Source organism: Nothobranchius furzeri, chromosome 1 (genome assembly GCF_043380555.1).
Source record: "Nothobranchius furzeri strain GRZ-AD chromosome 1, NfurGRZ-RIMD1, whole genome shotgun sequence".
NCBI classification, from domain to species: domain Eukaryota; kingdom Metazoa; phylum Chordata; class Actinopteri; order Cyprinodontiformes; family Nothobranchiidae; genus Nothobranchius; species Nothobranchius furzeri.
The window spans coordinates 84,706,682-84,719,225 of NC_091741.1; the positions used below are offsets into that span (position 1 = coordinate 84,706,682).

General features: G+C 43.2%; 2 protein-coding genes across 5 annotated transcripts; one reads left to right on the plus strand and one right to left on the minus strand.

The window, feature by feature from the left end:
* The first annotated feature begins 865 nt into the window (after window positions 1–865).
* On the plus strand, window positions 866–7,493 carry cfl1 (cofilin 1). The gene is made up of 4 exons (XM_070555167.1): window positions 866–996; window positions 5,130–5,440; window positions 5,515–5,591; window positions 6,533–7,493. The coding sequence occupies exons 1-4, from the start codon at window positions 994–996 to the stop codon at window positions 6,643–6,645; spliced, it is 504 nt and encodes a 167-aa protein (XP_070411268.1). The 5' UTR covers window positions 866–993; the 3' UTR covers window positions 6,646–7,493.
* Window positions 7,494–8,900: 1,407 nt separating this feature from the next.
* prss23 (serine protease 23) lies at window positions 8,901–11,501 on the minus strand. Of its 4 annotated transcripts, none has more exons than XM_070555158.1 (3): window positions 11,276–11,501; window positions 10,567–10,730; window positions 8,901–10,260 (listed from the first exon to the last, which is right to left on the minus strand). In XM_070555158.1, exons 2-3 carry the CDS (start codon window positions 10,655–10,657, stop codon window positions 9,098–9,100), a joined length of 1,254 nt encoding a protein of 417 aa, XP_070411259.1. In that variant the 5' UTR covers window positions 10,658–10,730; window positions 11,276–11,501; the 3' UTR covers window positions 8,901–9,097. The 4 variants fall into 4 exon arrangements, with proteins under 4 accessions (XP_070411259.1, XP_070411263.1, XP_070411264.1 ...); XM_070555162.1 differs by having other exon boundaries at window positions 10,567–10,669; window positions 11,276–11,498; XM_070555163.1 differs by having other exon boundaries at window positions 10,567–10,710; window positions 11,276–11,355.
* Window positions 11,502–12,544: the final 1,043 nt, after the last annotated feature.

The window sequence follows — 12,544 nt, forward strand, 5'->3', positions numbered from 1 at the left end:
TTCTATTAGAAATCCTAAATTACAATTCTGGAAAGAATATTTTAAAAAGTCGTTTGAAATAATGTGGTGTGATTACATGCTACAACGTTCTGCCACAGTATGTCTATTATAAATGTAGGTCAGCCTACAGGCATCACTTTACCAGGACCCAGAGATGTCCAAGTGTCCGCTATTCTTCCGCCGCTATTGTGTTTTATGTTCCGCTATTATTCCTAAATGTCCGCTATTCTTTTTTTATTCTGCTTTTCCTGTCTCCCCTTTTCCGCTCTTCTCTCCCTCCTGTCCGGATCCCTGCCTCTCATCCCTGAACTGAATGCCTGTTTCTCTGCTGAACAAAACATCTTGAACAGCGAATTTCGCGTCCCTCGTTTCCTTATATGGTGATCAGCACCGTGGACAAAACCCTCCTTGCGATGTGAGCGAGGAGGCGCGTGCACCGAACGCTCGCCGTTCACTTCCATATTTGGAAGTGAGTTCAACAAAAACGGGACGAAGGGGAGGAGAAAGGAGGGATGGGTGATGGAGGATTTCCTCCCATCCTAAAAAAATGGCTATTGGCAGCATCAACGCCTCTTTTCTAACGGTTTATTATTGCTCACCAGTCACCAAGCCCACCATTAAAGTAGTCATTAGTAGCACGTATTAACTCCATTGAATGAGTCTCAGATTACATCTTTCGACTTGGGTGTTTAAGACAAATGTCACTAAAAACGTAAAAAAAATTTAAATCCTACAAGCACTAATATTACTTGGTTGATTCGTTTAAAACGTAAAAAAAATCCTTCCCAACATTATCTGTAATGTATTTTGTACCAAAACACTTTTTTCAAGCAAAGCTGCAGGATAACGGTTAGCGTGCACGAGCACTCCCACTCGTGCGCTTCGCAGGGGTCAAGAGCGCGCATCCACGCGCGCTCCCGTGTATTGTGAGAGAAACCTTCGTCATCGGTCATTCAATTCGTAGCAGACGTTGACCCAGTCACAGCTCCTGCAATGGTAAGTCTCGCGCCGTGTTTTTACCGTGTTTCTCCCAAACCCTTGTTGTTTTCACACCGCTCTTGTTTACAGCTTTAAAATACAAAGCGCTTTGAGGTCATTTGTTGTGTTTCGCCGGTGTTTTCGCTGGTTGGGCATCAAATTTCGCACATCGTTGGTGCCGCAGGACCCACAGCTAGCAGCAGGGCTATCGGGAGAGGATAGCTGTTTTGTCTGTGATCTTAGGCAGGTCTGAATGATTTAACAGAGCTCAGCATAATCCCATAGTACAGTCGCTGCATTCACTCAACGGTACACGTAGCATTATTTTGTACTGAACTGATAACGTGGCGGCTGATAACCCACCAACCATCCAGGACCAGTGGCGCCATTTCCTTCATCCCACGGTGTTTGAATAAAATCTGCTTCTTTCTACGGGCCTGAGTCAGTTCTCGGCGTTGCCATGGCGCTGCCCCGGAGGTTTCACTGCGTCGTGTTTCCATTATTTCACCTCTCCTCGTCGATAGCTCCACGTTATGAGCGCCGCGCTGGCAGGTGCAGGAGCGCCTCTCTGCTCACATAACACCAGAGTGATGCCCATTATGGCTGACGCTAGCCCAGATTTTCTAGTCCTTTGTCTGGACCAGGCTTTCGCATCAACAGCGTTTTACAGGCCTTAGTGACTGCGCGTTTCCGCTCACATCATACAGCCCTGTTGATTTATACATGGACTAATAACATGATTACAACAATTTAAGCCTTGAATGATTAATGAGTGATTAGACAAATGGTCCTGTTTGAGCTGTTTTGCCATATATAGCAAGCTAGAGCACACGTGCTGCATTCATGGCCCCACCCTGAATTTGGTGCAAGGACCATTTTGTCTGCTGTCGTTAGGCGATTGCTCTGAAAGCAGTTTAATTGCGTAGCCTACTAAATGCGTATTTGAAGCCACATATTAGTTATGAGTTATTTTCAGACTTGTGAAATTTGAGCATTATGTAACACCGCTTTGGCAGTGTTAGATTCGCTATCCGAGGCTAAGGGGCTTGCGTGTGTGCGCATCTTGGTATTTTTTTTGTTGTTTGTTTTTTTTAGCTGCGCATTAAATTTGCACAACCGTGAATACACTGGATCTCCATCAGATCATTTGACTACACACACACGCCACAGATCTGAGATGAACAGCAAACATCCCCATTCATTCATAGCCAGAACAGCATAAGAGACTATTGTTTATTGTTTGTGCACCTTTGCTACAGAAATTAAGGTAAAATAAGATGTAAAATTGGCTGTTTAATCATTGCTGAGTCTGCATACTCCTCATCCTGGCAAGAATAGGATTCTTTTAGGCCTCTGTTTGTGGAGCTGTAGAGGTTTGATCTTAACCGTCACAGTGTAGGAGACTTGGACTGTGGCTGCTTCAGACAGATGAACCTTGAAATGTGTAAAGAACATTTCTATTTGAGATTAGATAGGTGCAACACTGATGATCACCATAAAAACATGGGCAGCCACAGCAAACAGAAGGTAAACAATGTTGTAGCAAAATGGGAGAAGTAACAAGGTGAGAAGCTAAAAATTAACACATCAAGTTGAACATTTAAGCAATTTTTTGTGCCATAGTTATTTATTTGTCATGTGTGTCACATCCCTGGGCAGTTTGTTGAAAATATGAAGTCAGAAAGTTAATTTTCGAGGAAAGGTCATGATCACTTAAAGAAAATGAACTAAATAGTCATGTACCATGCTAACGGCAGTAGCCGGGTAGATTTGGGTTGTTTGCTGGTTAAATATTAGTCAGAAAATTATCTTTTATAAGCTTTTAACACCCTGAGCAAGCATGCCATGTCTGCTCGTGCTGGTTGGATTCTTTTTCCCCTCTTTCCTGGCCAAACATTTCCTTTTCATTGTGTTGTTTTTTTTTTTTCCAGTGACACACTGCTGCTAGATAAGATTTCTTCTCCTGAGAGTGCATTTTCTTGTGATGAGGTGCCTAAACAGAGTCAGAAGACCCAACGGAGTGGATTTATTCAGCAGTTGTGACTTAGCAATGTGACTAATTTGTATTCTGTATTTAAACAGAGGCTTTATTGTATTGCGCTGAGCTCTGACCACAGCCTCATCACGTGCTTGTCGTCATGGATGGGATGCATGACGGTTTCTTTAAAGGAAATTACAGGAAGATTTTTTTTTACATATCCTGACCTAATAGTCCCACTTTTGTCTGCTAGCTAAACTCGTTGAGTATTCATATTTAAAATGGATTTTCTGAAATTTTCTCCATTCTTTTGTTCCCACATATTAAATGGCACCATTGGTCAAATGATCAGGGTGAATTTAATTTGAATCAAAGATCATTTACATGTTTTTTTTTAACACAGCTGACCTCTATAAGCACTGCGACAGCTCGCAGTGGTGACCACACCTTTTCTGTTTCAGTTTATCTTATCAGTCGGCCTCTTAAGGAGAATTCTTGCTGCGTGTGATACTCACACAGCTCTCAGGCTTGTCATCTGCTCCTAGATGTTTGCATTTAGTGTTCACAACCTCTTAAAGATCAGAGAAACTGCTTTATTCATTAGACCATTCAGCCCCCATTAAAGGTGTGGAACACTGAAAAAACATTTTTCTATTATTATTTCTGATCATAATCAATCGCTGAGTTTTTCATGAAGGCTGAACATGAAAATATTCTCCTACTCCTATCTCCTGCATGAGCTTATGATGGAAAACAGACGGTGAAACTTCTGACAGATCTACGTCACACTGTCCCTTAACATTCATGGACTCTCACCCATCTTGGCTCACGACGGGGAAGGCTGTTGTTGTTTTAGCTTCCAGGAAACCGCAGAGAACGTCTCGGCTAGTAGAAGCTAACCGTTAGCATTAGCACCTCCACCACACAGCAGAACTCCTCTAGGCTTGTGTTATATGTGGCAATAAAACATCAACGTTGCAGAGCAAACAGTTGGTGGTATAGTCATGTTGCTGTTCAGAAGCGAGATGTCCAAATATCAGGAAATAAGACTCTAAATCCTGACGTCTGGAGCTACTTTCACCTCCAGCTGAATATTCTGTGTTGATACAAGCATAGACATGAATACATTGACTACGTTTACATGCAGCCAATATCCGGGTTATGATCGGGTTAAGGTCGGTATTCGGGTTTCTGAGTTGATCAGAATAACCCGTTTACAAGCATAAATAGAAAGAGTTACCCCTAACTTGCATAACCCGATTTAAATGCGGACGTTGGGGTAGCGTCAGGACGTATGGACTATGGAAATATGCGTCATTTCCGGTTCTTCTTGTTCCGGTATCCGTGAAAACGACATGTTTCCCAGTTCGGAAGAGATAGCGACCACGTTTGTTTGCGCTTTAGTGCTGGTATTGACCGATGAAAACAGGTTTCCTCGTCACTCAAAGTGTGGTGCTGTGCCGCGACTCGCCATGTTGCTCCCAACTTGTTGTTTACTTCTGTTGTTCTGGTGCATACAAGACGTCTCGCTGGACGTCTCTCGGTTATGAGCATATCCAGGTTTTTGGCTGTGTTTACATGGACCTGCGGAACCGGGTTATTGTGAATATTCGGGTTTTAAAAGGGTTACTGGCTGCATGTAACCTCACTCATTGATGCTCCATTGGGTGCTGGAGACACATCTAAGATGGCGGCCGGCTACTACGGCAGCTTCAGTAGGCAGCGCCAGTCCACGGGGTGTCAACGTATACAGGCACTTGATTAAACAAGTGTTTTACACCTTTAAGGGAAGCTACATAGTTTATGTGTAACTACTGAATTTTTCCAGTTTGAACTAATAATTGGTCTGTTATCAGGTATTTCCGCTTTTTGGTGCACCTATAGCTAGGAGGATTTGTCAAGCATTTATAAACCAGAATATTTACAGCTGCTGCTTAAAATTTGTGGTTTATTTCTTATTGTCACAGAATATTTTATTAATGCCCTTGGATCATAAAGCTCTGCTTGACTTTTATTAAAAATCTTGAATTAACTTGGATTAATTTGTAACACGGGTGATAAAAATGTACACATTTCTGTATTTTCACATCCTCGGGTTCTAATCGGGAGTTGTTTCAGACTGTGATACCAACCATCTTTTACATCTTTAATTGACAAACTGTTCTTTATGCAGGCCTCCGGTGTGAAGGTTACAGATGAAGTCATCGCAGTTTTCAACGACATGAAGGTGCGTAAAGCTCAGGCAAACGAGGAAGAGAAGAAGAAGAGGAAGAAGGCCATTCTGTTCTGCCTGAGCAAGGACCTGAAGAACATTGTCCTGGATGATGGCAAAGAGATCCTGCTGGGAGACCTGGGAAGCACCGTTCACGACCCGTACCAGGATTTTGTGAAGATGCTTCCACCAAACGACTGCCGCTACGCCCTGTACGACGCCACGTATGAGACCAAAGAAACAAAGAAGGAAGATCTGGTCTTTATCTTCTGGTGAGAACATCTTGAATATCGGAGATCATTCCCGTAAACGGCGTTAAGCTAACGTGTTGTTCCTGCATTGACAGGGCCCCGGATAGCGCTCCTTTGAAGAGCAAGATGATCTATGCCAGCTCAAAAGATGCTATCAAGAGGAAATTTGAAGGTAAGTATCTGTTGCTAAAAATCTCCTAAACCAACACTCACATGCTTCAGCTTCAAAAAGCCAAATCCACTAACGACCTGTTCCTTCAGTTCTCGTTAACATTTCAGCATCTCAGCTGGTGTCTGTTACTTAAATTGTCCAAAGAGGTTCAAAGGAAGACTGCTGTAAAAATAATGAAGTGTCTTCCAATCATTTCCCTCTCGAGTAGAAGTACGTAAAGACAGGTGAATGTCGAATAGAATGAAAAATATAATAGTCTAAAATTAATCAGGATTTCTTGTTTGTTTTTTTTTTGGTTGGTATTTTGTTAATTCTATTTCACATTTTTGGCGTACATGTCCGTAAGAGTCTTTAATTTCCAGGTTGTCTGGGGGAGAAGTGAACACACCGAGTGAGGAACAGATGTGGTTTAGTTTTTGAACGCCTCCCGCATCAAAAATCATTTAGACCAATCGGAACGTTTCCACGTGCTGCGGTGTGAATCTGGATGCAGAGCACCAGGAAGTCCCTAATTGGAGTCTACTTTTTTGGAAGCTGCATGTGGATTTTCATGAAGTTAAAGAAATTGTCCGAGCCAAACAGGAAGTGAGACGTTCTGCAAGTTGCATCTGGTATATTTCTAAATAAAAACCATGTTGCGTTTTTTTCCCGGCATTCTCTTTATCGTTAATGAGATACAACAGTTCAGGGTATGAAACGTTACATTTACAGGAATATTTATAGACATATTGTGTCAAATTTTCTAATAATTTGGTGCTCGTGTGGGAGTAGAAATCAGGAGACGAACCGCAGTCAGTGTGAATAAAGGTCTGTCCAGAAACTGGACCTCATCCGTTCTGTACTTGGTGGAAACGAGGGGTCATGCTTCCTTTAGCAGATCAAAGTGCCCCGCCTCTTCATGGTGGTGTTTTTCTGACCGCTTTGTGTCTTTTGTGTTGCAGGTATTAAGCACGAGTGGCAGGTGAATGGTTTGGACGACCTGAAGGACCGGCACACGCTGGCGGAAAAGCTGGGTGGCTCATCAATAGTCAGCCTGGAAGGATCCCCTATATAAATATTCCTCCGCTCCTCTCTGGCTTCGACCGAAGCCTTTCAGACACATCTGTTGGGTTTAGCTGTTCATTCCAGTTTGGCATGGAGTAGGGCAAAAGCAGAACCAGCATCATTTGTGGGACTCCTGGGGAGGGACATCGTGGGTGGGTTTGGGTTCAGGTGACAGTTTAAAAAAAAAATTTAAAACCAAACTGTCAGTTCAGTTCATGCAACATGAGGTTTATGAACAAAACACACACAAAGGAAACAATTATGCTACAATTGATGAAGGATGATAACATTTAAAATGCACTTATTCACATTGAAGAACAGGGTTTTGTTCTTCTCAGGTTCCACTTGAACGATCGCAGAGAAAGGGACAGAAAACCACATTTTAGTTTCCAACCATGAATCCCAACAAGCTTTTATTCCAGCTACTTCTTAATTTTATTTTATTTTTTGCCAAACTTCTAGTTGAGTTCTGTGTGTGTGTATTAGAGACTAGATGTAGTATGAACTAATTCACTCTTGATTGCACAAGATGTATCAAACCTCTGGGGATCACGGTTAAATATATTCTCTTTTGTTATTCCATTGCTTTTTTTTTTAAACATGCAATTTTGAAAAGTTGTGTGATACCTTTTTATTTCCAGTTGTGTCAAGAAAACATGGCATTTGATGTAGTGATCGGACAACATTCCTCGTACTTGTTAAAACCAAGATTTCCTCGTTTGAAGACCTTTGGTGTTTTGATGGTGTGAAGGGGAGCGATGTGTATATGAAGGAAGAGCCGTCAGAGCTGAGTGAAAACTGAATGGTGGGTGTTTTGTATTGTCTCCTTATCTCTAATAAAAAGCACTAAACTACTGACTTTTTCTACTCTTGGACTTTGTGTTGTTTGAACCCTGTGGGAGAACGTTTTTTTAAATAGTCATAAACTGTTATCCAGTGGGGGTGGAGCTGAAGAAAGCCGAACGGGAAATGAACACAGAACAGGAATGGGACAATAATAGTCTAGATGATTAAGGTCTCAGACTCTTAAATACAATACTTAAAATTGTCATTAGATTTAACCCTTTGATGCATAATGGTCACTACAGTGGACAGGTACTCAAAATTGTTTATTATTTTTGCGATTAAACAGCTGTTGAAGACTATTGCATTTGAGCCCATCCATTTGGACTTCAGTAAGCCAAGCCAACATATTTCATGTTCAGAATGCACGCTGTCCTCTGAGATGGACATGTAATAAATTATTTGTATATTATTAAATGTTACAATAACATTTGCTGAAATTTTTATTCACACCTAAAGATGAATGAAAAAAAATAATGGTTGAAGATTTCATAATTCATGCATCAAAGGGTAAAGCTGTTGGGCAAATGTAGGGCTTGGGTTGCTCGTTGGTGCAGTTGGTAGCACCCTTGGACCCTACGGAGGTATTAACTGTTAACACGAGTGAAGTTTAGAACTTGTACTTCTGTTTCTAGATGTAAATAGTTTAAAGAGCAAGTCACCCCCTAAAAGAGTCTTACTCCACTCCCACTTCCTGTTTGAAAAATGCAACAAATGCGGTTGCCTGGCAGGCTGAGGGCAGAGTCGCTAACAAATTCACACACACAGGATCACAATGACATGGTGACATCATAGCGTACCTCTTAGCCAGTAGCAATGGCAGATTTAAATTCAAACGCAGTGCAGAGTTTTTACCTGAAGGGGGCTCAACACTGACAGTTTTAGGCAGAATATTTAAATTTTAACAAAAATGCTAAAGGGCCAAATTATTGACTACACATGTCTACAGCGCGATTAGACACTCATTTATATCGTTTAGCAGCTAAAAAGTTTATTTGGGGTGATTTGATCTTTTCGTCATTTTGAAAACTGAAATTTTAATATAAGAATCTACTATTTAACTAATTGTTCTGGACTTTTGTTAACAATAATCTGTAAAGCTCAAAGATCACAAAAAGATGAATAAATTACAGCTGCAGAAAGTATTATGGCCACAAGAGGGCAGCCTAACACAAATAAAATATTTCACACAACACTTAAATCTCTTTTATTAAAATATATCCAGCATTTCTCAAATAATTAACTTAACAGTCTGTCTCCAGTCTAGTCTGAGGAGGGTGTACTCTGCTTAAGTGTTTTATAAAGTTGCTCTCGTGTTAGTTTTTACTTGGGGGTGTTGATGAGGAGGATGTTGGGTTATTCTTGCATTTATCTGATAAGGACAAAGAAAAAAATGAGAATGTGCCCTCTGGAGAGGACTTTAACAAACCATATGGCAGTAATCTGCTGCTGCTGATATGTAAAGGTAAAAGTGGTTTTCCCTCTTTAGTTGTGAATAAAATGGCTAATTATGTAAAATGGATCTAAATGAGGAACTCCTGTTTAGAAACATGTCGTTTCACACTTCTTCAGACATAATTAAACACTCCCTCCTGTATTTTTCACTGTCCTGTCCCTCCTTAGTCCTGAAGGCAGTCCAGTCGGTTTCCGTGGACCCAGTAACAAATCTGAGCAAACTTCAGAGGGGTGATTCGAACGGCCACGTTGTAGTCCCTGTTCTCCCCATCAATCTCCAGCCACTGGTGTCCAGAGAAAATCCCAATAACTTTCCTGTCCCAGCGCTCCAGTTCGTTGTCCCACACCCGCCCATACACTCCAGAACCGCTGGCTCCGGGCCGGGCATCACAGTGCTGATAGATTAGGTCGCTGGACTCTTCTTCCACAGGACAGAATCTGTAAACCAGCTCCCCGGGACGGTCGCTGTCAAAACCGGAGAAGTGGATGCGGTTCCCTGCCAGATCATCAGAGGAAGGGGCCACTGAGAGGCGCATGAAGGGCCGTCGGTGGGGCCAACGCAACTCCAGCAGGGCGTAGTCAAAGTCCATGCTGACATCCTGCGGCCCCTGGATCCAGCCCTTTGGTACCCGGGTACGTTTGACCCGCACCCAGCGAACCAGAGGCTTCTTGTTGGAAACCAAGCCGGCTTTGGTGCTGTTGACGGATGGAGGAATCAGAAATCCCACCTTGAGCTTCCTCGCCCCATGGACATAGTCCTTACCGTCATGCACACAGTGGGCAGCGGTGAGGACGTGCAGCTGAGACACGAGGACGCCAGTGCAGCCGGTGGAGATGCGGACAGCTGTGGAAAATGGATAATCCAACAGGAAGTGGTCACCTCTGATGTTAAAACGCCCGTCTGCGCCGTAGATCTGCCGCTTCACACGTCTGGATTTCACCCCTACGTGTCTCCAGGGAGATGGGTGAGCCAAGTGACCTGCATCATCAGCATCATCCTCCTCATCCTCCACGTCCACCGTGGTGAGAGTCCGGAAACCGTCTGCGTAGAGGGTCTCAAAGGCCAGTTTCTGGGTGAGCTGCTCCATTGGTTCCTCCTGCTCTCCTCTGTGGAAGCAGCTGGAGTTGCAGCGGGTGGTGAGGTCCAGCTGAGTCCGAGCGCTGAAGCGGGAGTGGCCGAGAGGCGTTGGGGTGTGAGGGACCAGTGTGGGCATGTGGACAGGCTGATGGTGAGGAGGCTGGAGGACAGACAGGGTCAGGGGAAGGAGATGATGGAGGAGCAGGAGAGCTAGGAGGGTTACGGGACGTAGTGGCATCATGGAAAAGACTGGAAAAAGACATCAAAATACCATTTAAATGGGAAAACAGGTTCAAAGTATTTCTAAATAAGCCTCACAGTCTCTAATCACAAGCAGCTAGCACAGGGCTGAACTTTCTCTGGTATGGTGCAGCAACAACAACCCCTTTGTTCACTAGATTACCAGAAATCTCAGCCTGATGGAGGCAAACACGGTTTTATGGGCTATTTGGTTAAAAAAATGAACAAAATCCATAAAATGAAAGTGATGCAGCAACAACACAGATGATGAGCTCTGAGATAAGATGAGAAGAGGCATAATCAGAGAAGAGATACCTGATCCCTTCTTCACAGCGTGGATCTCCAGGCTCTCAGGGCAGGTGTGAGGAAAAGTGAAACGCAGCAAGTCGAGGCAGGGTGGGATCATGGATCATTATTCCTAACAAAAGACAGGGTGGGGCATGTCCACACACCTATGAGCTGCCCCGAAAGAGCACAGGCTGGGAGGAGAGCACATGCAGGGAAAAAAAACACTGAAACTACACATGGCTGCTGCTACTGATAAGCAAAGAGGAAGGTATTTCCTTTTATTCTAAATAATGTAAATAATCAATAAATATTTTAGGGAATATGAGTGAATATGTTGTGTGATTCAACCTCGAATTTATCAAAATCGATTGTAAGAGTTCAGAAACACCTTCAGATAAAGTTTTTTATAATTAAATGTGGAAAAAAAAACTAATAATAAACTAGAGGTTATTTTTATTTTACTTTTTGAATGAGGCTATTGTTAACTTAAGATTATGGTGACAACCATTGCTGTTCTCTAAGAAATGCACTTTACAACCCCCGAAGGGGTTTAATTAACTCTGCAGCGTGTTTGAGTTGATTAAAATGACAGCAGAGATAACATCTGAACCGCAGAATCACACATGTACTCAGCTACAACATGTATATGTGTCATTATCAAGTCTTAATCATGCCATCAATCTTCTTTTATTCACGCACACACGCGCTGATCCTGCAGTTTAAGTTAGAGAGTTACCTTCTGCTCAGTGATCTTCTGGTAAGTGTTCACATCCCTGTCAGCTTCTCCTCGCCCACAGACGGGTCTTTCTCTGAGTTTTTCCTCGTCATCCCCGCTGATAGGTAGTTTCTCCCTCCTGAAGGTCACGCTTTGTTTGGCTTTTGTTTTCTGTTGTTCTCCGTTTCAACAAACCGACAGGTGCGCAGTGAATGCGCAATTTTGCGTCACCTGTTCAGCTCAAACGCACAAACGCAAGTAACAGCGTGAGACCTGCTAACGAGACTTTTCTCTGCATGCTGACTTCCTCCCCAGGGTCCTAGCGCCCACTAACTCGTGCTGCCACATCTTTCACGCTCAAATCAAGGGCTCCCAGACCTGAAGCCAACCAGGAAGTGACAAATGTAACTTATTCCATTTTTAACGGTAAGTACAGTAATATTTCTGTACTTTAATTCACTAGTTGAATATGCTGTGTATTCAACATAATGCTACTTGGTCAAAAATGGGTTGAAATATGAGGTATTGGGTGTGGCTCGCTGAGAAACTCGATTTAAGTGAGCTAACCGAGGTTTCCGGCCTCAGCTGGTCTACCGTGATCAGAGATCCACAAAGAAGGGAGGAAGACTGAGTTTCTGTACCATGTCCCTCCCTTCAACAGCGGCAGCCAGAGAATTCCACGAATCTCCTGAATCCAGCCTCTTGGGGCAGTGAAGCGACACAAGGCTCCTATGCAAGGCTGTAGTGTAGTCGACCTGGCTGCTTGTGGAGCTCGCTGAGTGAGACCACAGAAACACTGCAGCGCAGTGAGTTGATGCATGTTTCATGTTAGTCGCTCAACCGTGTTTTTCTTGCTAAAAGCGCCCAAAAATCCCCATTAGCTTTGGTTAGCTCACTTAGCTTGTAGCTGGGAAAGTAAAACCTGACAACAATCCTTAGAAATTTGCTCTCAGCTCCACCTCTTTGCCCATTTTTGGATCGTCCAGGCGTGACAAGACTTGTGGCATGACCAAGATGGTAGTGATTGGAACCGCCCATTGGTGATTACACCGAATCGATCCCCTTAATGGGGAGCCTAAGTCACACCCATTTACTGCCAGACCTTGGGTTCCTAAAAGAACGACAAAATGAATGCAGGTCACGTACAGGCATCAGTGTCTTTACAGCAATCCTCATACTAAGCAAGCATTTAGCGACAGTGGAGAGGAAAACTCCCTTTTAACAGGAAGAAACCTCCAGAGGATCCTGGCTCAGTATAAGCAGCCATCCACCACGACTCACTGGGGATGG